The sequence below is a fragment of the Cetorhinus maximus genome, chromosome 29, assembly GCF_964194155.1.
Source record: "Cetorhinus maximus chromosome 29, sCetMax3.hap1.1, whole genome shotgun sequence".
Lineage (NCBI taxonomy): Eukaryota > Metazoa > Chordata > Chondrichthyes > Lamniformes > Cetorhinidae > Cetorhinus > Cetorhinus maximus.
Genome location: NC_135907.1, coordinates 1,713,930 through 1,735,987, shown reverse-complemented (window position 1 = coordinate 1,735,987; position 22,058 = coordinate 1,713,930). Strand labels below are relative to the sequence as shown.

The window sequence follows — 22,058 nt, the reverse complement described above, 5'->3', positions numbered from 1 at the left end:
TAAGGGGCAGGAGGTTTAGAGGGGATGTGAGGAAGAATTTTTTTCACCCAGAGGGTGGTGGGAATCTGGAACTCACTGCCTGAAAGGGTGGTAAAGACAGAAACCCTCATAACATTTAAGTATTTGGATGTGCACTTGCGATGCCATGGCATACAAGGCTATGGGCCTAGTGCTGGAAAATGGAATTAGAATAGTTAGGTATTTGTTTGACCAGCGCAGACTCGATGGGCCGAAGGGCCTTTTTCTGTGCTGTAGACCTCTATGACTCTATGGCTGCATGGCCTCCTTCTGTGCTGCAGGGCTCTACACTGAGCTGTGTCTATTTTGGCGTGTTTGACATTTTTTTTTCTCTGTCGGTAGGTGGCTGAACTGAAGCAGGAGCTGAAGCTACGAGCCTTGCCTGTATCTGGAACTAAAACTGATCTCATTGAACGGCTGAAGAACTATCAGGAGCAGAACAAAGGTGGTGGAACTCCGCCGACCACAGCACCTGCTGTGAGCAAGACAGGCGCTGCCACTTCGAAACCCGCTGAAGTGATGGTCGCCTTCCCGCCTGCCCGCCTGAGCAACACTACAGCCGTCGTCACCAGCGTCACTCCTGGGGATGTAGTGGTCACTACGGTGACCGGAGGATCCGCAGTGAAGTTGAGCAGTACCAGTTCCACCCCTCCAGTGTCACCTGCCCCCTCTGATCGCTCGGTACACAGCATGGAAGAGAGCGCTACACCAGAGGCGGTCACTGAGTCCCTCCAGTCTTCGCCCATGCGCGTCATTGGCAAAGAAGAGCCTGCCTGTATTAATGGGATGATGGGCGTTGCCACGCTGGTGCCCAGTGGCATCCGAAGCAATAACCAAGAGTCGCACAGGGACCCTCAAGCCGCAACCAAGGATCTGATGTTGCAGGAAAAGGACAAGCAAATCGAGGAGCTGACCAGGATGCTGAGGCAGAAGCAGCAGCTGGTTGAAGCTCTCCGGCTGCAATTAGATCAGGAAAAGAGAACCCAACTCCAGCAGCCGGCCATGAGTGTGCCCTTGACCGGACAGAGCGGCCAGAAAATCATTCCCGTCACCATCAAGCAGGAGAGCCCGCCTTCCAGCTGCCCATTTTCCGTGTTGTCCACACCCTCGCCTCCCAATAAATCCATCCCACTCCTCAACCACGCCAAGCCCTCGAGGAGAAGCCCGAACCCTGCCGATGCCCCCGGGTCAAACTTGGTGCCGATGAAGGCCTTGATGGTGAAGCAGGAGACCAGCGCAGGCACCTGTGAACAGCCCACACCAACATCAACCGTCCTGCTGAGCCCAGCGCAGTCGAACCGGGTGACCCTAGGGGCACCGAGGACAATCACACAGAACCAAGCTCCCGGCCTGCTGGCTAACGGGGTGGGGACTCACATCCTCCTTACAGTGACTCCGCAAAGCAATGAGGTGCACCGTGTCCCCCCCACTGTGACCACTGCTAAGATTCAATCACCCATACAGGTACTCAATTCATGGAGCTGTTTCAATTTGAAAGGGCGAGGTGGGGCTCTGCTACAACATTCCCCTCCCCATCCCCTGAATTATATTGAACGTATAGCACAGAAATGGGCCCTTCGGCTCAACAGGTCCAGACTAGCCACCTCCTATCTTGCTTCATTTCACCATATCAACATAATGAGGTAGGTGCTGAGAGAGCTTGACAAGGGAGATGTGAAGAGGCTGTTTTTCCCTGGAGAGTTGAGAACTGGGGTTGGGAGGGGGGTCAGAGTCTCAGGATAAGGAGGTGGCCATTTTGCATTGAGATGAGAAATGTTTTTAGTAGAAGGGTGTGAATCTTTAGAATTCCCTACTAGAAGCTGTGCATGCCCAGTCATTGAGTATATTTGAGTCAGAGATTGACTGATTTTTGGAATTGGTAGATAATGTAATCAAGAAATATGGTGGTAGGTCAAAGAAGCAGATTTGAGGTAGTTGATCAGCCATGATCATGTTGAATAGCAGAGCAGGCTTGAGGGGCCGAATGGCTTACTCCTGTTCCTATTTCTTATGTTCCTATAACTTCCTAGCTGACTTCAAGTTGGAGGAGGTTAATATTGTCCTTACCTGATGTCTTTTTAAAACTTAATTTTGTGAGATGCTATGAATAAGATGCTGTTGGGAATCTGGCACTAATGTACAGGGAGTGAGTGAGCTGCAGTAGAGAGAGAAGGGAAAAGACAGGAAACACTGGAAGTGATGAAGGGTCCTTGTTCACAAGGACTCTCAAATCCCTCTGTGCTGCAGCCTTCTGCAGTCTTTCTCCTCTCTTCAGCTCCTCTATTCTTCCTGCCAAAGTGCATAACCTCACATTTTCCCACCTATTCCATCTGCCAAGTTTTTGTCCACTCACTTAATCTGTCTATATCCCTCTGTAGACTCCTTGTGTCATCCTCACCATTTGCCTTCCCACCTATTTTTGTGTCATCCACAAATTTGGTGATAATACATTCACTTCCTTCATCTAAGTCATTAATATGTATTGTAAATAACTGAGGCCCCAGCACTGATCCCTGTGACACTCCACTAGTTACAGGTTGCCATCCCAAAAAAGCTCCCCTTATTCCAACTCTGTCTTTTATTAATTAGCCAATCCTCAATCCATGCTAATGTACTACCCCCAACACCATGGGCTCTTATCTTATTAAGTAGCCGTGTGTGCCTTTTGGAAATCCAAATATATTACATCTACTGGTTCCCCTTTATTCTATCCTGCTTGTTACCTCCTCAAAGAATTCTAATAAATTTGTTAGGCATGATTTCACCTTCATGAAGCTATGCTGACTGCTTGATTAGGTTATGTATTTCTAAATGCTCTGCTATTACATCCTTTATAATAAACTCCAACATTTTCCCAATGACAGATGTTAAGCTAACTGGCCTATAGTTACCTGTTTTTTGTCTCCCTCCCTTTTTAAATAAGGGTGTTACATTGGCCGTTCTCCAATCCTCTGGGACTTTTCCAGAATCTAAGTGCATCCACTATCTCTGTAGCTACTTCCTTTAATATCCTAAGATGCAACCCATCAGGTCCAGGGAACCTATCGGCCTTTAGCCCCATTATTTTCCTTAGTACTTTTTCTCTTGTGATAGTTATTGTATTTATTTCCCCCCCTCCCTTTTGCCCCTTGATTATTTAGTATTTTTGGAATTCCAATAGTATCTTCTACCGTGAAGACTGAAACAAAATATTTATTCAACTCTTTTGCCATTTCCTGGTTCCCCATTATTATTTCCCCAGCCTCATTCTGTAAAGGGCCTATGTTCACTTTGGTGTCTCTCTTCCTTTTCATATATTTAAAGAAGCTCTTACTGTCTGTTTTTATATTACTTGCTAGTTTACCCTCAAAGTTTATTTTCTCCCTCTTATTTTTTGGTCATCTTTTGTTAGTTTTTGAAACTTTCCCAATCCTCTGGCTTACCACTAACCTTTGCCACATTGTTTGTTTTTTCTTTCAATTTGACACTTTCCTTAAGTTCTTTGGTTAACCATGGTTGTTTATCCCCTTCCTTGAACCCTTCTTCCTCACTGGAATATATCTTTGTTGTGAGTCGTGAACTAATTTCTTAAACGCCTGCCATTGCCCATCAACTGTCTTTTCTGCTAAACTCCTTTCCCAGTCCACTCCAGCCAACTCTGCCCTCATTCCATCGTAATGACCCTTATTTAAGTTTAGCACAGTTGTTTCTGACCCAAGTTTCTCATTCTCAAACTGAATGCTAAATTCTACCATATTATGGTCACTGTTTCCTCGGGGATCCTTTACTCTGAGATCATTTATTAAACCTGCCTCATTACGCATTATCAGATCCAAAATAGCCTGATCTCTGGTTGGATTCACAACATATTGTTCTAGGAAACTGTCCCGAATACACTACGAATTCTTGCTCGTGTCTGCCTCTGCCAATTTGATTTTCCCAATTTACACAAAGATTAAAGTTACCTATGATTAATGTACTGCCTTTTTTACATGCCCTCATTATCTCCTGATTTATTCTCTGTCCTACAGTATAGCTGTCAGAGGGCCTATAGACTACTCCCACCAGTGTCTTCTTCCCCTTGTTATTTCTTACCTCCACCCATATGGATTCCAAATCCTCCGATCCAAGATCCTTTCTTGCTGTCATACTTATTCCATCTCGTATTAACAAAGCTACCCCACCACCCTTTCCTTCCTGCCTGTCCTTTCGAAAAGTCACATACCCCTGAATATTTAGTTCCCAGCTTTTATCTCCTTGGTACCACGTCTCCGTAATGGCTTTAAGATCATACTCATTAACCTCTATTTGTGCCGTTAATTCATTTATTTTGTTCCGAATACTATGTGCATTTATGTAAAGGGCCATTAATTTTGCCTTTTTTTAATCATTTTTCCCCCTTTTGACCCTATTTGCTGCTTTTCTTATGCTTGTACGCTCTGTCCCTTCCTGTCACACTCTGGGTATCATTACCTAAAAAGCTGCTGTGCAAGGCTGCTATATCCTTTTGCTTTGTAAGTCTGCGTATCCCCTCTTCAGAACCCTACCCCCCGCCCAATTTAGTTTAAAACCCTCTCTACAGCCCTAGTTATTTGATTCGCCAGGACACTGGTCCCAGCACGGTTCAAGTGAAGCCCACCCCACCCAAACATCTCCCTCCTACCCCAGTCCTGGTGTTAATGCCCCATGAACTGAAACCCATTCCTCCCACACCAATCTCTGAGCCACGCATTTAACTCCTTGACTTTATCCACCCTATGCCAGATTGCCCATTTAGTAATCCCGAGATTATTGTCTTGGAGGTTCTGCTTTTTAATTTAGCTCCTAACTGTTCAAATTCTTTCAGCAGAACCCCCTTTCTAGTCCGATCAATGTCGTTGGTACCAACGTGGATGACGACAACTGGATCCCTTCCCTCCCACTCCTCTCCAACCCTGAGGAGATGTCCTTAACCCTGGCACCAGGCGGGCAACAAGGCTAGAGGAAACAAGTTATTTTTTCTGTTCTTATTTCAGATTTCCAGCATCTGTGGTATTTTACTTGTGTCGTAGAGAAAAGTTTTTCGATAAAGGGTTTGCCCTTTGGCCTTCTGATTGATATTCCCATTATTTTCTTTTTACTCACCTGAGTGTATGCTTCAGAACAGGAGTCTGTGCCTAAGCTAGAGTAGGCAAACAGCTGAAGCTATGTTTTTGTGATGTGATATAGCTCCTTAAGGGGTATCACAAACTCATAACACACCCAGCTTTTACTGATTGGAAACTCTGGATGTACTTGGCTAATACTCTGAGGGTATGAGATGCCATGGCTGACGTCTGTCCTCCACTGTCATCTCCCAGTTGGCCGCCCACGGGTGAACCTAAACAGTATGAGTCAGCTGTGGGGAATTTCACTGCTGAGGTTAATCGTCGTCTTATTGGATGTTTACACAGGCTTGGGCTTCGCAGTGGGAGGTGGTGGCTCCCTGGATAATGGGGGTTGGGTGTTGGGGGAAGAGCCCCCACTGAGTTCTTTCCTTCTGCTTTCTAAGGCTTTGTTGCCTCAACCCAGAGCTATTCTAGTCAGACCAGCAGCCAAATGCTCAGCCATTTGGTAAACTCTCTCTGCTTCAGATCCCTCGAATGGTCAGGCAGTGCCTACTTACACGGCTTTGTACTTTAAATAGCTGTCCGACATTTAAATGGCCAATGGGGATAATTGTAAGTCTGCATTGTATAATGAGCCACTGGACATCAGTGTACAACCTGATAGAGGCTGTTTAAATTACAAAGGGATTAGAATGTGAAATGTGAAACTGTTTTCACTTGTGGGGGAGTCCAGAGCTAGGGGCCGTAAATATAAGAAAGTCCATAAATCACCAAGAAAGAAATTCAGAGAAACTTCTTTACCCAGATAGACTGTAAAACTCACCACATGGAGTGACTGAAGTGAATAGATGCCTTCGAGGGGAAGTTAGTTAAGTATATGAGAGAGAAAGAAATAGAAGGGTACGCTGACAGGGTGAGATGAAGCAGGGTTGTCAGAGGTTTGTGTGGAACGTAAACACAGGCACAGACCAGTTGGGCTGAATGTTCTCTTTCTACGCTGCATGTTGGAGCGTTTGCTACCTGTTTGGATATGTTAATGCAGTAAAGCTTGCTGCCAACAGAGGGAACTGCTTGCTTAGTGCTCTTCCTGCATTAAAGCAGCAGCCCCCTGTCTCCTCCGAAATCAGTTTGTTTCTGTACAAAGCAGGTTACACCCTTGGGAAGAATGACGGGAAGTTTTCCTTTTGTGATCTGACGAGAACTGTTTTGTTGAACAGATTGTTCGGGAAAACAGCAATTTCTTTTGTTATAAAGGCTCCATTAAATTTGTACAGGTTTGAGACACTAATTCTGAGGTTTATTTCGGGCTTGTTGAGAGATGTCTTAAACTGTAATATGTCTTACGTCAGGTTGATGTGAAGAACTGGTTTATTAAAAAAAATCCTACTATAATCAAAGTCTTGTTGGGCGAAGGCACATCACATAGCTGTACTGATAAACTTATTCTGTGGACTGAATAGAACGTTGCATCTGTATACCGTGTAGAATTAACATATTCCTGCAAACGGGTCAGATTACAGAGCACATACTGTACAGCATTAAATATTGGGCCTGTGTGCAAGAAGTGTTACTGTATATTGGCCACATGTGGGGAGGCGTTGGCATAGCGTGATGTCACTGGACTAAGAAACCCAAAGGCTGGGAACACGGGTTCAAATCCCACCACGGCAGCTGGTGGAATTTAAACTCAATGAATAAACCGGGACTATAAAGCTAGGCTCTAATGGCGACCGTAGAACTATCGTCGATAGTCATAAAAACCCATCTGGTTCACTAATATCCTTTAGGGAACAAAACCCCAGAAGGAAATCTGCCATCCTTACCTGGTCTGGTCTACATGTGACTCCAGACCCCACGGCAGTGGTTGACTCTTGAGTGCCCCCTGAAAGAGTGTGGAAAACCACTCAGTTCAGGGGCAATTGGGGATGGGTAACAAATGTTGGCCTTGCCAGCGACACCCACATCCCATGAAGGAATACATTTTTAAAAATGTTGTGTTAGTGTATTGGAAGCGTGTGAAGTAATGGAGTTCGACTACAGTATTAGAGTAGGTCTCGAAGGTGAACAGCATGTGTACGGTACTGGGAGTACATTTGGGCCCATTATATGGGGTAAATGGCACCTGCACACAATATCTGTCCAAGTTTCCTAGCACTCTGGGAAAGTTCCGCTGTGCCTCAAAGAGTGCCACGACATCCAAAAGGGTGGACAGAGCCTGTTTCCAGCTACTGCCATCTCTGACGAGGTAGCATCCCCTCAGTACTGCACTGAGGTGTCATCTTTTAAACTCATTCATGGCATGTGGGCGCCGCTGGCTAGGCCAACATTTATTACCCATCCCTCATTGGGGAGATGGTGGCAGAATGGTAATGTCACCGGACTAGTAATCCAGAGGCCCAGGCTGATGCTCTGGGGTCATGGGTTCAAACCCCATCATGGCAGCTGGTGGAATTTAATTTCAGTTAATAAATCAGGAATATGAAGCTAGTCTCAGTAATGGTGACCGTGAAACTAAAACCCATCTGGTTCGCTAATGTCCTTTAGGGAAGGAAATCTGCCATCCTTACCTGGTCTGGCCTACATGTGACTCCAGACCCTTAGTAATTTGGTTGACTCTTAACTGCCCCCTGAAATGTTCAATTCTAGGGCAGTTAGGGATGGGAAACAAATTCTGGCCTTGCCTGGAACACCCACATCCCGTAAAGGAATAAAGAAAAAACAAATTGCCCTAACTTATGTGTCAGATTGGAGGTTGGGAGTGCTCAAGATTGGGACAAACTGAGAGCTAGTGGCAGGAGATGGAGTTTTCAAAGTTTGGAGTTCTGGAACTTATCTTTCCCAGAAAACTAGCGTTGCCTGATCCAGATCTGACTGGCACGCTGTGGTACTATTCTAGTTGCCTCACATTTTCTTCCCCTCCTTTCTTTCAGGCAGTGCCGTCCCCTCCCTCCCCGGAACAGGTACAGCAGCCAACAGCGAACAGCCAGTCAAAGCAGCAGCCACAGGCAGGAGGGATGAACCAGGCACTGAAAAAGGTACATGCTTAGTGTTTGTGGAGCTGAACCACCATCCCCTCCCCCCACCACCTGCCTCTCGACTGTGGGATTTTTTATTTGTTCATGGGATGTGGGCGGCACTGGCTAGGCCAGCACTTTTTCCGTCCCTAATTGTCCTTGTTCAGAGGGCATTTAAGAGTCAACCACATTGTTGTGGGTCTGGAGTGACTTGTTGGCCAGACCAGGTAAGGACGGCAGATTTCCCTCCCCAAAGGATATTAGTGACTCAGATGGGTTTATATAGATTTTTCTTTTCCCACCTATTTCCATTATTTTTAAATGTATTTCCATCCATTGTTTTATCTCTGCCTTTTAGCCTATTTCAATCCCTTTCCTTCACCCCACCCCACCAGAGCTATCTGTACCTTGCTTGTCCTGCTTTCTACCCTTAATTAGCACATTCCTCAGATAATATCACCACCTTCAACACCTCTTTGTCCTTTGGTCTGTGACATCTTTTGGTTATCTCCACCTATCACTGGCCCTCTATCCAGCTCTAACCACCCCCCCACCTTAAACCAGCTTATATTTCACCTTTTTTCTATTTTTACTTAGTTCTGTTGAAGAGTCATTCGGACTCGAAACGTTAACTGTGCTCCTCTCCGCAGATGCTGCCAGACCTGCTGAGTTTTTCCAGGTATTTTTATTTTGGGTTTTGTGGTCATCAGACTTTTAATTCCAGATTTGTTTTTTATATTGAATTCAAATTTCACCATCTATCTGGGTCCCCAGAGCATTAACCTGGGTCTCCTGGAATACTAGTCTGGTGACAATACCATTGTCACTGGCCTCCCCAGGACTGGGTCACAAAGTGAGTTCAAACAAAGTTCTTCAATGTTTGTTTCCTGACCGTGATGGGGCAGGTAGATATACACATAGCTAGTTGGTTTGTTGAAGAAATATCACAGCAGCAGGTTCCAGATTGCAATGACAATACAAATAAAGCAAGTAATCATAATTCGTGGTAAGGCCCAATGGACTGCCTTCTCCTTGTCAGACGCTGTACATTATTACACAACGTTTAGACCTTTGGGGGTTTTAAAGCTGTGGGAAACTGCAGTTATTAAAAGTACTTCAGGTGGGGCAGGTTTATCCCTCTGTGTGACTGAGTAACAGAGTTTCAGTGAGCTGTATCTGATGCCTTGCTGCATTTGTTTTCAATGTAGGATCAGAAGCTGGGTCTGCAGCTGATCACTGGGACATCTGGTGCCATGCTCTCGTACTCCTTTACACCCCAAAGTTTGGAGCCCTGCTTCACAAACAACGTAACTGAGAGCTCACTAAAAGCCAGGGTGAATACTGTGAATAATGGGCCCAGCTCCCCACACAAGGTGAGTTTGTGCATCCCTTCATTCAGATGTTTCAGAAGCAGTGACTTGAAGCAAATTCCCACAGACCATTTAAAAAAAAATGTGTTCATGGGATGTGGGCGTCGCTGGCTGGGCCAGCATTTAATACCCATCCCTAGTTGCCTTTGAAAAGGTGGTGGTGAGCTGCCTTCTTGAACCGCTGCAGTCCCTGTGGTGTAGGTACACCCGCAGTGCTGTTAGGGAGGGAATTCCAGGATTTTGACCCAGCGACAGTGAAGGAACGGCCGATATATTTCCAAGTCAGGATGGTGAGTGACTTGGAGGGGAACTTTCAGGTGATGGTGTTCCCATTTATCTGCTGCCCTTGTCCTTCTAGATGGTAGTGGTCACGGGTTTAGAAGGTGCTGTCTGAGGAGCCTTGTTGAATTCCTGCAGCGCATCTTGTAGATGGTACACACACTGCTGCTACTGTGCGTCGGTGGTGGAGGGAGTGAATGTTTGTGGGTGGGGTGCCAGTCAAGCGAGCTGCTTTGTCCTGGATGGTGTCCAGCTTCTTGAGTGTTGTAGGAGCTGCACTCATCCAGGCAAATGGAGAGTATTCCATCACACTCCTGACTTGTGCCTTGCAAATGGTGGACAGGCTTTGGGGTGTCAGGAGGTGAGTTATATGCCACAGGATTCCCAGCCTCTGACCTGTCCTTGTAGCCACAGTACTTATATGGCTAGTCCAGTTCAGATTCTGGTCAATGGTAACCCCCAGGATGTTGATAATGGGGGATTCAGTGATGGTAATGCCATTGAATGTCAAGGTGGTGGTTCGATTCTCTCTTGCTGGAGATGGTCATTGCCTGGCACTTGTGTGGCACGAATGTTACTTGCCGCTTGTCAGCCCAAACCTGGATATTGTCCAGGTCTTGCTGCATTTGGACATGGACTGCTTTTTATGAAGAACGTTGTGAGAGAGTCATTTCCCCCATCCTCACTCTTAATTATCCCTCAAGATGCTGCATCATCCTCATTCTGCAGCACTGATCAACCTCCTAGGGTTGATGTGTAGTCTCCAGGAATTCAAGGTTTATCTCCAGGATACTGCTGTGGGAGAGAAACCATAAGGGCGTTTTAAAAATATATCTTTTAAGTATTTTCATTTACGTGTGAAAATATCGATGATGAGGAACAAAAACTGTTTCACTGACTGTCGGTATTAATTGAACTGGATAGCAGAGTCTCATTTCTGAATTACCCAGGAGATTGGGGAGCCTGGAGTTCCCCTGTGCCTTTTCTCCATAACAACACCTTGGCCAATCAAAGTTGACTTGCCAACCAATCAGCACCCTTTTTTCTTGTAGTATAAATTGTTGTGATTGTTTGAAATTTTGCATTCTTGTGTTTGTTCTGAGCATAAGATGAAAAGCTTCAACAACGTGCCTCTCTCTTTTCTGGAATCTCTCTCCCTTTCCCATTGGCTGTGTGCCTGAAGGATGGGACCATAGGAGCAGGGCAGCCTGACGTGGGAGGTCACATGGTGAAACATCTGGGAATACATCCAGCCAGAGTTGGCAGCCCTGCTCCCTTACCACCTCTCCTGCTTATTATTGTCATGGCAAAACCACAGTTGGACCAGCTTACCCTGGTGTCCTTGCGTTTTCCAGGATGAGTTGCAGAGCACCACTCAAAAGTGAGAGCTCCTTGTGATGTTTATAAAATTTTTATTTTTCCAGTTTGGGGAATTCCAGTTGCAGAACCACCTCCCTAATAAACCATCGCCCATGTATCTCTTCTAACTGCTGCTCCACATCAGAACTAATCTAGACTGGTACCAAGGATGAGGGACTTTGGTCACTTGGAGGGATTGGAAAAGCAGGGAACATTAATGGGAAAACATTGGGTTTTGAAACCTTAAATAAGGAGAAGCTGTTTATACTGACAGAAGGAATTGTTCTAGGAGGAGAGATTGGGTAGACTGGGCTGTATCCTCTGGAATTTAAAAGAAAGAAAGGTGATCTCATTGGAACATATAAAGTTTTTAAGGGACTTGCCAAGATAGATACGGGAAGGATGCTTCCCCTGATTGTGTGGAGTCTAGAACCAGCAGCCACACTCTCAGGATAAAGGGTTGGCCATTTGGGACTGAGGTGAGGAGAAATTTTCTCACTCCAAGGGGTGTGGATCTTTGGAATCCCTACCCCAGAGAGCTGCGGGTGCTCCATTGTTGAGTATATTCAAGGCAGAGTCTGATCGGTTTTGCAGGAAGGTGGAGTTGAGATAGAAGATCAGCCTTGATCTCATTGGATAACAGCGGGTTCTGAGGGCTGAATGGCCTACTCTTCTTATATTACCATAAGAACACAGATTCAAGGTATTTGGCAAAGAAAGAGGGAAGGTGAGAATCATCTTTACACAGTGAATCATTACAATTTGGAATATTCTGCCTGGTGGAAGCAGATTGGAAACTTGGAAGCATTGTGAACAATGATAGGATAGTGACAGGAAATATCCAGCCATTCCACCAGCCTGTCCATGTGACAGGTGAAGTTTAATGTATAGAGGATTGAAGTGATACTTTTTGGCAGGAAGAAGGAGGAGAGGCAATAAAAAATAATAAAGGGACAATTCTAAAGGGGGTGCAGGAGCGAGGGGTCCATATGGCAGGACAGGTTGAGAAAGTGGTTAAAAGGGCACATGTGATATTGGGCTTTATAATTAGAAGCTTAGAGTACAAAAGCAAGGAAGTTATGGTAAAACTATAGAAAACACTGGTTTGGCTTCAGCTGGATTATTGTGACCAATTCTGGGCTCCACTATAGGATGTGAAGGTATTAGAGAGAGAGGGCCCCTCGCCCGCTCCTCCTGCCCGCCCCTCGCCCGCTCCTCCTGCCCGCGCCTCGCCCACCCTCCCTCTCCCTGCCTCATCATTGTTTTAGGAACTTATTAGAAATTGTTTCCATTCTGTACTACACCACTGATTTGGATGAGTTTGTAATGCAATATAATTAAACAACAAAGAAGACAGACCCTCCAACAAATTAGAAAACTGAAGTGTTTGGTTGGAGTGGTGGGGGTGTGTTTAACTACCCCAAAATTAACTGGCCACACGAGGTAGTTAAAGGGGATAAGGGAATGGAGGTCCTACAATGCATACAAGTCTCCTTTCTAACCTAATATGTAAGATGACCAACAAGGGAGGATGTGCTTCTGGATGTGGCAATGGGGAATGAACCAGAGCACATAGGAGAAGTAAAAGTAGGGGAACATCTAGGTAATAGTGACCATAATATAATATGGCTTGGGATCATAATTGAGATGGACATAATCATGACAAACTGAGGTAATTGATTAGAGGAAAGCTGGGGCTGAGAATAGGACTTGGGAAAATAAAATCACAGTATTGACAAGCAATGACGTCGAACGGCAATGGGCAATTTAAAATGGTAATTTAACAGAGTCCCGGAAAAATATATTCTGCTAAGAAGCAAGAACAAAATAATCCCTAATAAAGACAAAGGAAAAATTGAGGGTAAGGAAAGGGATATGCATTATGCACATGGACAAGGGAGAGAATGACAAAGGAAAATAAGAGACCAGGACAGAAGTGGAAAAAAAACAATTCGGAAGGCAAAGAGGAACCATGAAGCTAAATGATCAAGGAACGTGAAACAAGCAGCAAAATATTCTACAGGCACATAAATAAAAGGAAAGGAACGGAAAAGGGTCACTTAAGGGACCGTCAGGAGAAATCCACGCGCAAAATGGCAGAATTATTGAATAACCATTTTGCTTCAGTATTTATTCAGAAGATGGATTAGGTGGACACTATCAGAAAATGAAATTAGAAGTGATATTGTTGCATTTAAAATAAAAAGAGAAATAGTCGCCTGGTAGTACAGAACTTGAGTATTGCTGACAAAGCCTTTTGTCTTGCACTCATCAGGACAGGCGCAAGAATGCCAAAGCTCAAAGGGAGCAACAGGGTGTATTGCACAGGAAAAAGGTGCTGATTGGTTGGCAAGTCGACTCTGGTCGAGGTGTTGCCATGGAGAGTACATTAGGGAACTATTGTTCCGCTGTGCTTAATTCAAAAAAGATGCAATTCGTGTCCTATCTGCCTCTTTGTCCTCTGCAAGCAATGTGGCTCACTTGTACACTTGCTGGAAGCCACATATATTCATGCGCAGGGATCTGTCCTCTGCAGGCAAAAGGAACATGTCCAGGCATTGCACAATTTTTTGAATTAAACAGAAGCATGCCAACCAATCAGCATCCCTTTCCCATGCAGTACATCTTGATGCTCCCTCTGAGTTTTGGCATTCTTATGTCTGTCCTGATCGGTGCAAGACCGAAAGCTTTGATGGAATGTCTCTTTTTTTTTATTGCTGTAAAAAGAGACAAGTATTAAATTACCTCAGGGTAAAACCCCTGGTCTGGATGGATTGCATCCCTGTATTCTAAAAGAATCTGGGGAAGATATAGTAGAGGCACTTTTAAACATATTTAATAAATTTATTGGAAAAATGACATTGTGCCAGAGGACTGACGGACAGTTAATCTTGTACCTGTATTTAAAAAGGGAGTTAAAACCATGTGCCAGGAAATATGGACCAGTCAGCTTAACGCCAGTGGTCGGAGAAATAATGGAATCCTTAGCAAAGGAGAAATAGCAAAACATTTGGAAATCTAAAATGTAATAATGAATAATCAGCATGGATCGCAAAGGGGCTGCTTGACCAAACTCAATGAATTCTTTGAAGAGATAACAGAGTAGACAAGGGCAATGCGATAGATGTAATCGAGCTGGATTTCCAAAAAGGCCTTTGGTAAGGTACCACATAATATACAAATGAATACGGTCAAAGCAGGCACAGCCAGCTGGAAATTAGAATGGATAGGTACCTGGTTAATACACAGAAAGCAAAAGGTAGGGATAAAAGGTGGCTGTTCAAAATGAAGGTGGGAAGTGGGGCCCCACTAGAATCAGGTTGGTGAATGACTCTGTAAGGAATGACTCTGCCAAAGGGCAGCCCATGACCTTGTGGCATGGTGTATCAACAACGCTTAATGGACAAGTGATTCATTTTCACTCTATTCAGAGACTGGTGTTCTCACTACGTCTAGGATTTGTGCAGAATTCCAGCAAATCAGTGAGTGGGATTCAGTATTGGGCCTCAGCACTTGCTCTAACCAGAGTTTTTTAATTCATTTACGGGATGTGGGCTTCACTGGCTAGGCCAGCGTTTATTGCCCATCCCAAATTGCCCTTGAGATGGGACCCAGTTCACACTGGTGATCACTGGTTTTGATTTGACCCAACCTCTCTGGGGAAATTGCCAAGAGAGAGCTTTTCTCAAACTGGATGGGTCAATTTACCTCCTTGTTGGGGTGGAATAACTTAGCCTCACGCCTCACATCATCTCCAACTGCTCCCAGCCTCTGAATCGCAGCCTGAAACAGGGAAGGTGCCTCCTGATCTGTCTCCAGAGAACTAGGACCAAACCAACACAATCACCGGTGGGAACTCAGTCCCATCGCTGTGGTTCAGACTAGTGACTCTCGCCGGCAGGTGACCTGGCTGAGAGCTGACCTAATGACACTCAGTGAATGGCTGCTGAAGGACTTGACCTGTGGACTCTTTCTTGGGAGTCTTAACATTTTAACTCCTTTGGCTGGTGAGTCCACTCCTCTTTCCATTCTTAGTTTGCACCCAGTGATGATTGTACTGTTTTACTCTTCCCAGGAAAACTCCAGAAGCCAGCAGATGGACGATTTGTTTGACATCCTCATTGAAAGTGGAGGTAAGCTAATGGTGACAACATATTTTGGTTCTGTTAAGACCTTTAATATCAGGCTGTTCAAGAATTTTGCTCTTGAGATCCCACGTAACTGTGTATCATGGAGTTCTGGTGGTGGTCGAGGCGGGGTGGGCCGGGTTAGAGGGAGCACATATATAATGGTACAGTCACTGACTCTCCCCGCTCCCACTTGTTGAGCTGGGTTGCAAAACGAATGATTTTGGATCCACGCTCCAAAGCTCTGGCATTCCCTCCCTAAATCTTTCCGCCTCTCTACCACTGTCCTCTTTTTAAGACGCTCCTTAAAACCTACCTCTTTGACCAAACATTTGACCATCTGGCGTGGCTCAGTGTCCAATTTTGGCCAATACCATACCTGTGAAGCATCTTGGGTCGTTTTACTATGCTGAAGGAGCTATATGAATTCAAGCAGCATTAGTTGGTCAGCAGTACCAGAGTATTGAGAGATTGGATCAGGCTAAACTCCCCCCAACAGCACTGTTTGACATTTGAAATATTTTAAACTCAGCACCCCACAGGATCAATGAACAGCATTCATTCCCAAATATCTCCAGTTGCTGAAGTAACTTCCCATCAACGAGGTGACTGTGTTATAGACAGTCCTTTCAAAGCTCCCAGGCTCACAGTCAGTATGACATCCAGACTCGCCAAAGTTCTGTTTAACTTCTCATCACTTCTGTGCTTTTATATTCTATTCCTCTAGAAGCAAACCCTACTGTTCTGTTCATACATTTTATAGCTTCACCAACTTGTGTTGCTAGTTTTAGCAGTTAATGTATCTGTATTTGCTCCTCTACCCTATTTAGTTTCTTGCTCTTCCAGAAATAAATGGTCCCCATATTTCTCCTGCCAAAATTAACCACCTCACATTTTGCCATTCAAGTTCTGTGTTTATCAAGGCTGTGTCAGCTCCAGCTGTCCAGGCAAAGTTGCCTTTTTTTATTCTTTGATGGGATGTGGGTGCCACTGGCAAGGCTAGCGTTTGTTGCCCATCCCGAATTGTCCTCGAGAAGGTGGTGGTGGTAAGCCGCCCTCTTGAACCACTGCAGTCCATCTGGTGCATCCATAGTGCTGTTGGGGAGAGTTTAGCCTGATCCAATCTCCCAATACTCTAATACTGTTGACCAACAAATGCAGTTTGCTCAGGGCCGCCTGCTGTGGTTAGTTTACTTTCCTCCTCACCTGTCCTGCTTTACAATTACGTGGGCACTGACGACCATTTCTCTAGTACGGAACGAGTGGTGAGTGCCATTGTGCTATTGTACTGTGGAATGGGTCATGGCCAACCCTGATCCTTTCTGGTTTGGTGTCCACGTTTGTACTTTCCAATAGATGTCAGTGGAAAATGATCAAGGGCATGGTTTCAGATTTCTGTCCATTTGAAAATCAATGTACCTGAGGTCAGTTGAACCGCAACTGCCTGAACTCAGAATAGACAGGATCAAAAGCCTTTAACCTCCACACCCACCCACTCCCCCCCAAACAACCCACCCGAGTACTCGGGACACTCAGTGCTCCGTGGAGAGACTGAACTGCCTAAATCACGGTGTAAGGAACAGACACTTGGGTAATGGGAATAAAAAGTGAACAAAGCATTGATTTATTTTCTTCTTCATTATAGAAATTTCACTCAATGCCAAGGATGTTTCCACATCTTTAAACACACCGTCTCCGCGGAACGTTTCGCCCACGCTCGCCGTGTCTCCGCCAGCAGCTGTCAAAACGCCGCTGCCATCCCCACAATTGTTGCTGGAGCCTATCAGCGACAGTCAGTCCAGCAACCAAGAGAGCCGACTGGAGGACTTCCTCGTGAGCACCACTGGCGTCCCACTATTATCGGTGGATAACGATGGGACAGAACCCCTCTCCCTCATCGATGACCTGCACAACCAAATGCTGAGCAGCTCCAGTATTCTGGAACACCCGCACTCACCCATGGACACTTCTGACATGCACTTCACTGCAGACAGCACCAGCCTGACTCTGGACCTTGCTGACACTAACTTGGACAACATGGAGTGGCTGGACCTCACTATGGGCAGCTCTTCTGTGGGTCTTGCTCCTTTGAGCTCTGTAACCCCCAGTGTCTTCTCTACTGACTTTCTAGACAGTCACGACCTGCAGTTACAGTGGGATTAACGTTACAGCTAAAACATTGAGGGCAATCCTTCGCAAAGCCTCCTGGTCAATGTGGACCTTTAATGCGCTGAGCCTGAATTAAATCAGGGTCCTTCAGCGTGTAATCTTCGCTGTCACTTTACTTGACCAGGAACTACACACACACTGGGGATGCAGGTCCCTTTGCGAAGCATCAGAGGATCTTCTCTGTTTCAAAGTCACAGGCAAGAATGGGCTGGAGCTAATGGCTCAAATCTGAGCCTGACCACCATTGTTGGGGGGAATCTACAACTGGATTAGATTCCCAACTAGAAGATGGATCGTCTCAAAGATTGACCTGGGCGGCACGGGCTTCTGTGACCTTTAGCTCTTCACGAGGCTTCTGAGCCTGGTACTAGGGAACAGGATTACACTCTTAGCGCCTATCCATCATTTGGTTTCTACATTGCCAAGGTTGTGTTTTTGCACTGATTGGGGGGAAGTAATAAAAAAAAAAGTTTTAAAACAAAAACCCAAAGGTACACTAACTGAGCAGGGATCAAGAGTAACTGCCCCCTCCAGCCACCAACCTGTTCAGGACAAGTCCGAATGTTGCCTGCACCTGGGACAGATACCTTGGTCCTGCATGATTTCTCTTTAAGATTGTGAAACAAGACCTGTGTTTGTGTGGCTCGGATTGTAACTGCAGCGTTTTGGCTTATCGTGAAATTGTTCCTTTCGTGCGCAAGAGAGAGCCTGGTATTGTTTGTTTAGTCTGAGGAGAGAATTTAGCCCTGGGGGGCAGCCCTCACAGCATCTTTTATGTGCCATTCATTCTCGACTTCTGAATTTTGAGCTGTGTCATTGGGTTAGGCGAGTGTATTCTCGTGCGCACCCCAAGGACAGCTGCAACTTTCCCGAGTGATTTTTTAAATTTGCTGAGTCCAAAATGCGCACAACTTGGGGCTGCATAAAAATCAAAATTCCATTCTGTTCTTGGATGTGGAAGCATTAGCCGACCGAGGGCTGATTCCAACAAGTCCCAGAGTTGTGCAAGGAAAGTAGAAGAGCTGTTAAGCTGCTGGTTCTTACAGTGTTGATACCAGACTGAAGCTCCAGGGTGGGGTGACATTTGAGCGCGCCAGTCAGTGCAGACCATGCATGACAGATAAATAGCTTCCCACTGCCAACTGGGATCTCAGTGAGCCAGATGCATGTTCTCTAGGCCCTTTGGTTTTGGGGTGCGGGGGGGTTGCCATACGACCAGATTTCATTCCCTCGACCCAAGAAGCGTTGCCTGTGCGGGAAATTCCCTTTACCTCTTGCACACCTTGCCCTTCAAAGCGGAAGGGAGCTTGACCAGTCGACGGTTATGTTTTGGACAGGGCAAACAATTGGTGGTGTATTTCTCACCAGTGAAATGGAAAGGCATTTTAAATTCTACTGCAGGAGAAGTTCCTTGAATCTTTCTTGCTAGCTAATGCAAGGATTTCTTTTAAAACTGTTAAGTTGCAATCTAGAATTTAAAACAGTTGCATACTGTAAAATGTGCCGTTTAATCATATCTGTGTATAGGCCGCATAGCTGACTTCCAGCTGTGTTAAATTAATTTCACTGATAAAGTAACACTGGTGTACAGGGCCCACTTTTAACTTAAAGCCTTGAAATGGGCATCAAACGACAACTTGTCCAGCCTAGTAGAATAGCAGTCAAAGACGTTTGCTTCACTATTTCTGCTCCCAGAGCTTATAATGACTCTCCTGTTTGTCAGCCAGACGTGAAGAGTTTGAGCATTTGCTTATTGCCTGTGACCAAGCTAATGCATTTCACCTCGGCCCATTTGTTCTTCCTGGCTGAGAATGGAATAACATTAGCTTTGGATCTAGAGAAGAGCGTGTGTATGACTTCTAGACATGGACTGGACATTAAGCTGAAGGAGACTCGAGGGACAAGAGCCTTTGGAGAATTGTAGATGGTGATAGAAGGGTGAAAATAGGTTGCATAGAATGGCAATTGCCTTGAATTCTTGGTTTTTAAGTTTAGTTAGAATGATTGGGGATAACTGTAGCCTTGAGGCCTAGGCAATGCTGTGATTTTTATAATTGAAACTCTCACCTAAAGTCACATTCACACACTGCAGGCCTTATGGTCATAATCACTATTGCAAACTTTTGGCCAAGATGACCTTTGTAGTAGCCAAAGTTGAAGTTACTGTGGCCATTATATAGCCCAAAAAAGAGATTGGGTGTAGCTGCTTTGGTCATCAGTGCTTTCTTTTGCTCACCAGTTCCCTTGACCCACCGGTTGCTTATTGACGTGGGGAAGCCCAACTCCACGAGTTGATTCTTTGGTTTCCATGATTTTTTACTTTGTGGTAGAGGTTGAGAGGAAGGACATTTGTACCATCAGGTATCCAAGTGCTTTGCTGAATCAAGTGGAATTCTACCCAAGATGGGACATGTGGCAGGAGAAATTCAGGAGAAACTAACTTTAAATGTTGTGTGGTGACAATTCAAGTTATTAATCCAGTGTGAGATGCTGAAGACCCTCTTATTCCCAATATTGTCAATGTGGCTATTGAAGCAGAAGGAAGATAGTTATTGTTCGTTCCTAATCCCAGCTGTATCTAATAACTTTGTGTTGGGTATGGTTCTTGCACTGGAAGGTGTATTTAGTGTGTTAAGCAGTGGATTCCTCAACAAAGGCTCTGAGTTTATTTTTAGTACATTGCATATATTTTCTTCACCAAATCCCTGTGTGCACTGTAAGAATGAATTTGGTGCTGCTAAGGTGTCCGGCCTACTCAAATTTACTAGGGAGTTTCAATCCCTTTGCCTGAGGGACCTTGTTCATGGCTGATCAGTGCAAAGCAAATGATATTTTTAATATCTGGATATTTTGAGTCATTTTCACTGCAATACTTTCTCCTCTACTTCTCAGCAATCAATGTAAATAATCTTCACAGAAATGACTACCCTTCTGGGAGTTGTTCTGTGGCATTAGGACCTCTGAATGCAGCGTTCTAAACAATTCAAAAGAAATTGAGGATGGTGGGTTTTGATCCACCTTGCTGCTAACTGACTCTCCCGCCCCCCTCCTAGATAAGTTCTCCAATGGAAAAAAGGATTTCCACCCAATACCGAGCCATGTAAAGCTTATGACAGTAGAAGCCTGGTGAACATCCATTGAATTTTTCTGCCTGAACTAAATTAATGATTGCAGCGGTCCTGTTGTTGCAGCAGGTTGTTTTGTAAGCATTGTGTGCTCTAGACTATTGTGGCTCAGTAATTTTCAGTGTAACATCCTATCAATCCAACTAATCAGCCAGACACCCAGCAAGTTGTATTACAGAATTGTTACAGTACAGAAGGAGGCCATTTGGCCCTTTGTGTTGACTCAGTTATCCAATCATAACCAGCAACCTTTAGTGGCACCAACCAATATTATGGCAACTCTGTACCAGGGCTGATTGTTTTCAGTGTTTTGAATGTTTGGGCCTCATAGATGCAGAAAAATGTGCAATATTTGGTGGTTCCTCTGACATGATCTACAGCCATAAAACTGATGTGGGTTTTGTAAGTAGGGGCTTGTTATCATCACTGGGTTTTAGCTGCAATCTGAGACAATCCAAGCCTAGTCGTCTTAACCTGGTAACGAAGCTCTGCCTGACATTTTAGTCATGGGCCCTTGATTCATGGGGTCCAGGATTTAAACGAAACACAAACAGGAGTGAAACTGTGTCCTAATGAGTGTGGTTACTTCTGTAAATCAGTTGTGGCCTGAAGGCCTTTGCAAGTATAAGCCCTGGTCAGTTGGTATTGGTTCTGAATGTACAGCAGAAGGCAGTTTGTTTCCCAAGGGGCATATCATAAGACCATAAGACAAAGGAGCAGAAATTAGGCCATTTGGCCCATCGAGTCTGCTCCGCCATTCAATCATGGGCTCATTGGTTCCTCCCTCTTTAATGCCCTGCCTAAGAGCTTAACAAAGACACTATGTGCAGAATGAAAGACTGGGGTACACTACTTTGGACACAGTCTACTCTTTCTCCCTTCGTATGTCTTCTCTCCAGTTTACTTCTTCCCTACCACCCGCTTGTCAGATTTGCATCCCCAAACTCCTATATGAAACTTGCTGCATACACCCTAATGATCATGAATGAAAAATGCAGTTGAGTGCTGCAATGGGAGAGTTAGTATGCCAGAGTACACTCTCTTGTGCATCCCGATTTTTTTCACTGCGCCATTGCGGCCGTGTCTTCAGCTGCCTAGGCATGAGGTCCTGAAATTCCCTTCCTAAACCCTTCTGCCCCCCTCTCCTCCTTTAAGACACTCTTTCAAACCTACCTCTTTGGCCAAACTTGAATCTCTTTGTGTTGCTCAATGTCTAGTCTTTGTTTGATAATTGTTCCTGTGACATACCTTGGGATGGTTTACTATTTTAACATTGTAGACAGTAAGGTTTCTTTGTCCCCAACTGCTGTATCTGTGAAGGTTAAGCTTTGTGGACCTTGCCCAGACTCGACCTGACGTTTTACTATTTTAATTGCCCTTGCTCCGCACTCAAGTTCAGAAACGTTTGTCGATAAGTTTCACTGCAGTTATCCCTCTTTCTTCCTCTGTTTTCATCCCACACCCTTGGACTCAGAGTGACGGTTTCACAGCTCTCATCTGTCTATTCAAGTGGCCTTCCTTCTGTACATGA

General features: G+C 45.0%; 1 protein-coding gene across 4 annotated transcripts in view; it reads left to right on the top strand.

The window, feature by feature from the left end:
• The window catches only part of LOC144669540 (myocardin-related transcription factor A-like), a 144,205-nt gene extending 126,347 nt beyond the window's left edge, over nucleotides 1-17,858 (top strand). For all 4 annotated transcript variants that reach the window (XM_078532017.1, XM_078532019.1, XM_078532016.1 and 1 more), the window contains 5 exons: nucleotides 361-1,482; nucleotides 8,015-8,119; nucleotides 9,307-9,471; nucleotides 15,182-15,239; nucleotides 16,879-17,858. In XM_078532017.1, coding sequence (XP_078388143.1) covers nucleotides 361-1,482; nucleotides 8,015-8,119; nucleotides 9,307-9,471; nucleotides 15,182-15,239; nucleotides 16,879-17,396 — 1,968 coding nt within the window. In that variant the 3' untranslated portion in view covers nucleotides 17,397-17,858. The remainder of the gene's footprint in view (nucleotides 1-360; nucleotides 1,483-8,014; nucleotides 8,120-9,306; nucleotides 9,472-15,181; nucleotides 15,240-16,878) is intronic.
• Nucleotides 17,859-22,058: the final 4,200 nt, after the last annotated feature.